Source organism: Oncorhynchus tshawytscha, linkage group LG01 (assembly GCF_018296145.1).
Source record: "Oncorhynchus tshawytscha isolate Ot180627B linkage group LG01, Otsh_v2.0, whole genome shotgun sequence".
Taxonomy (NCBI): domain Eukaryota; kingdom Metazoa; phylum Chordata; class Actinopteri; order Salmoniformes; family Salmonidae; genus Oncorhynchus; species Oncorhynchus tshawytscha.
Window position 1 is genome coordinate 65,588,084 of NC_056429.1, and position 4,067 is coordinate 65,592,150.

The 4,067-nt window shown below is 46.7% G+C and overlaps 1 protein-coding gene across 1 annotated transcript; it reads left to right on the top strand.

The window, feature by feature from the left end:
* Nucleotides 1–1,041: 1,041 nt before the first annotated feature.
* On the top strand, nucleotides 1,042–3,796 carry LOC112260897 (muscarinic acetylcholine receptor M3-like). The gene has a single exon (XM_024436270.2). It carries the CDS (start codon nucleotides 1,042–1,044, stop codon nucleotides 2,917–2,919), a length of 1,878 nt encoding a protein of 625 aa, XP_024292038.1. The 3' UTR covers nucleotides 2,920–3,796.
* Nucleotides 3,797–4,067: the final 271 nt, after the last annotated feature.

The following is a 4,067-nucleotide window of genomic DNA, read 5'->3' on the forward strand; positions in this document are numbered from 1 at the left end:
TAATAACTTCATTCTCACTTAGATTCAGTCCTTGGCATTGTAAGGCAATTTTAGCCTCTCGTCTCCTCCTCTCTCCACTTCAGCCTCCTTGTCTCCGCTCATTTCTTTCCCAAAGTTACATCAATCAGAAAGTTTGTTGTAGTAAACTTTAGTTTGGAGGCTGTTTGCTTGCCTCAGTCTGACTATAATTATACTTTTTTTATTAGGCATGTGAAGTTCAAATTCGCATTATCTTTTAATATCTCTTGAAATAGAATTGAAATGTTTCTCTATATTTCCCTGTATTATGTATGCGTGTATGTGTGTGCTTGTATTATTCTGTCTGGGCCGGATAGGTATCTCTTCTAAAACTCGCTGGCCACGAATGTCCTTGGGCAAGAGCCAGTAACATTCTATTCTGTAACCTATCAGTGAGATTAACAGACAGGCCATGAATTCAGGTCGGATGGGACTGTGATTTATTTCACTGAGACACAGGAGCTGAATTTACATAATCTCCACCACCTGCATGCTAAGTCACACCAGTAGTCTGACAGGAGACGTTTCCAAGCCTTGGTGTTGTTTACAGCATTAGTGTAATTGTGTTTTTAAATATGCTCCTTACAATCAGATTGAGGCTCCGGATGTATCACAGGATGACATGTTGTGCTGCGATGCTGTCTTGGCAATTTGCAAGATGTCATAAAAGGAATATGTTTTTGTAATGGACCCTCCAACAAAAAATTGTCAAGATGAAAATTGATTATTGCTTGTATAGTCTAACTGGGGGAAAATGTGTTTATCAATGCATTTACCTGCAAAGGTTGAACACAAAACCTATGAATACAAATTGTTTACAAACAAGATAGTTTGACTAGAAAAGTGGGTAAAATGTAAACACCTTAACTGCCAGTCTACTTATAGTAAACGTAAAAAATATTTTAAAAAACAGAGTAAAAATGTGCTGTTAGCATCACCTACTGGAGCGACTCTTCTCAGTACAATACAGTGTAGTAATCTATCTCTATCTGTGTTCTCCTCAGAATATGCCAGGAAGTCATAATGAGCTCCAACAGCACAGACCTTGGCCTGTACCTGACCGTCAGCTCCCCAGGAATGGGCATTGACGACCCAGACACCAACACTCTCCACAAGGACATCTGGCAAGAGCTAACCAGCCCCGATGACAATGACTCCATCAGTGGCCTCTTCAATTTTACAGGGTCGCACAACGAGACAGTGACCTCTCTGACCTATGACCCTCTTGGGGGTCACACAGTGTGGCAGGTGGTCCTCATTGTCTTTTTCACCGGCCTCCTGTCCCTGGTCACCATAATCGGCAACATACTGGTGGTGGTATCCTTCAAGGTAAACCGCCAGCTCAAGACTGTCAACAACTACTTCCTGCTCAGCCTGGCCGTGGCTGACCTCATCATCGGGGTCATCTCCATGAACCTTTACACCACCTACATCATCATGGGCCAATGGGCGCTAGGCAACTGGGCCTGTGATCTGTGGCTGGCTATTGACTATGTGGCCAGTAACGCATCCGTCATGAACCTGCTGGTCATCAGCTTTGACCGCTACTTCTCCATCACCCGGCCACTCACCTACCGGGCCAAGCGGACCACACGGCGGGCTGGCTTGATGATCGGCATGGCCTGGTTCGTGTCCCTGGTCCTGTGGGCCCCAGCCATTCTATTCTGGCAGTACTTTGCGGGGGAGCGCACAGTGCCCCCTGATAAGTGCTACATCCAGTTCCTCTCAGAGCCCATCATTACATTCTGCACGGCTATTGCTGCCTTTTACTTGCCTGTCACTATTATGAGTGTGCTCTACTGGCGTATCTACAGGGAGACGCAGAACCGCGCACGGGAACTGGAGGGCCTGCAGGGCTCAGGGAGCCGAGGGAGGGGTGGAGAAAGGGCTCACTTCGTCCACCACCAGGCTGGGAGCGCCAGGAGCTGCAGCAGCTATGAGCTAAGCCAAGTTTCCCAGAAGAAGAGCCCCAGCCAGGCGCTGGCCGCACGCTTCCACTGTTGGCCCATGATGTGCTCCTGGAGGCCTGGCAGCGCCCGGCCCATAGAGGGGGATGCTGACCACAGCAGCAGCGACAGCTGGAACAACAACAACGCCGGGCTGTCAGTGGACCACTCGGGCTCGTCTGAGGATGAGGAGAGAAATGGTAGAAGGATGATGCCCCAGGACCACACCATCTTCTCCATAGTGCTCAACCTGCCAGGGATGAAGGCAGCCGTCAACTCCCACCTTACCTCCTGCGAGGACCTGGACATAGCCTCAGAAGAGGACACCCTGAGAGGGGAGGAGGACAATCGGGGCAGCCTCTCTACCATCACCACCACCACCACTACTACCACCCCTGATGGGGCCAACACAGACACCAACAGCTACCAACAACGCTTTTCCTCCCGGATCTCCAGAGTCCAGTCCATGCCTGCCATCCAGGCCACCAGAGTGGGGCCACTCTCTGGCTCCCCTGCCACAACCACCAAATCACCCTCGATGCCGATCTCCTTCAGAGAGGCAGCTCTAGCCAAGAGATTTGCCTCCAGGGCACGGACACAGATCACCAAGCGCAAGCGCATGTCTCTGGTAAAGGAGAAGAAGGCGGCACAGACCCTCAGCGCCATTCTGTTTGCCTTCATCATCACATGGACACCCTACAACATCATGGTGCTGGTCAACACCTTCTGTAATGGCTGCATCCCCGAGGCTCTGTGGGCACTGGGATACTGGCTGTGCTACGTCAACAGTACCGTCAACCCCATGTGCTATGCCCTGTGCAACAAGACCTTCCGTACCACCTTCAAGATGATACTGCTCTGCCACTGGGACCAGCGCAAGCGGCGGCGGAAGCAACAGTTCCAGGCACGGCAGTCCGTAGTGTTCCACAGGAGAATTCCTAAAAACTCAACGTAGTGAGATATAGACCCAGTGGGAATCGGGTGATGAAGATGATGAGTCTAGAATCTGACAGCTCAGTGGATAGACGAGGCATCCTAAAGATTCTGTCTGTGGTGTTTAACTGCACAGAGATTCACAAGGAGGCAGCCATGTTGCTGCTGTGATGGCTGATGTTCTCTGTGTAGCCACAACCTCCCAAGTTACATATTCCTCTATTTCTTCAGGAGAGCTCCTGTGGTGAAAGGTTCCTCTAGATTGATCATTGCAGAGAAGTGCAGCTAAAAAGACTGACAGTGAAAACCAATAGAGCAAGGGCTTTAAAAGCATTGGGCGGACAATTCAAAGTGCAATTGATACCTAGGGAGATTATAGGATGTAACATTTCTAATGGATTTGGGGTTTTCCATTTCTTACCATTCATTTTGTGGTAGTCAGATCTGTAACGTACAGAGCAGTTTGGATTTTCAAAGTCAACTGTATCTGTACTGTAATATAGTATATAAAGCAAAGGCCAAAACAGTTTGTGTCAATAGACTGCACTGTATTGATTTTGAGCTCCCTTTTGGCTAACTGAATTTGATTTATTTGTTATATATGTTTTTTTTTTACTCTGATGTCTGTACATTGCCTTCCACTTGGATATTGCTTTCTTAAGTCTTAGAAGATGAGAGGATTTAAAACAAAACAGTGTCCTATTTATGACGACCAGTTTTTCAAAGTTTTTGGTTGTTTTTGTATATACATTGGTCTATAGTTTTTCCTCTATAGATTCTGCGCCAGTCTGAAAAAAGTTCATTTTGACAATTCTACGGCACTTCAATGAGCTGCTCGTGTTCAATGTGAGTTGTTGTTTACATGGTAGAGACAATAAGTGAATCAACTTATTAAATTGTTGTTTATGTTGAGAGTAATGGTATATTGCTATTTCTACCTTGATACCTAAAGATTGATTTTACACTAAATAGATCAGTCGCTATGAATTGTAATGTTTTGATTTATTAGATTATATTTCAAAAGGTTTCTCCATTTCTTCTCACTGGCTGTCCGAATGTAATCCCCCTCACTAAGATATTGGTCTGTGGTCCCTAGATGAACACTCTCTTTCTCCTAGAGGATTTAGCAGTTCCACAGCAGCATCTGCTGGATGAATAGAATTATACACA

Excerpts from the sequence above, each read along its gene's own strand:
- LOC112260897 (XM_024436270.2), top strand. The coding sequence starts at position 1,042 with ATGAGCTCCAACAGCACAGACCTTGGCCTGTACCTGACCGTCAGCTCC.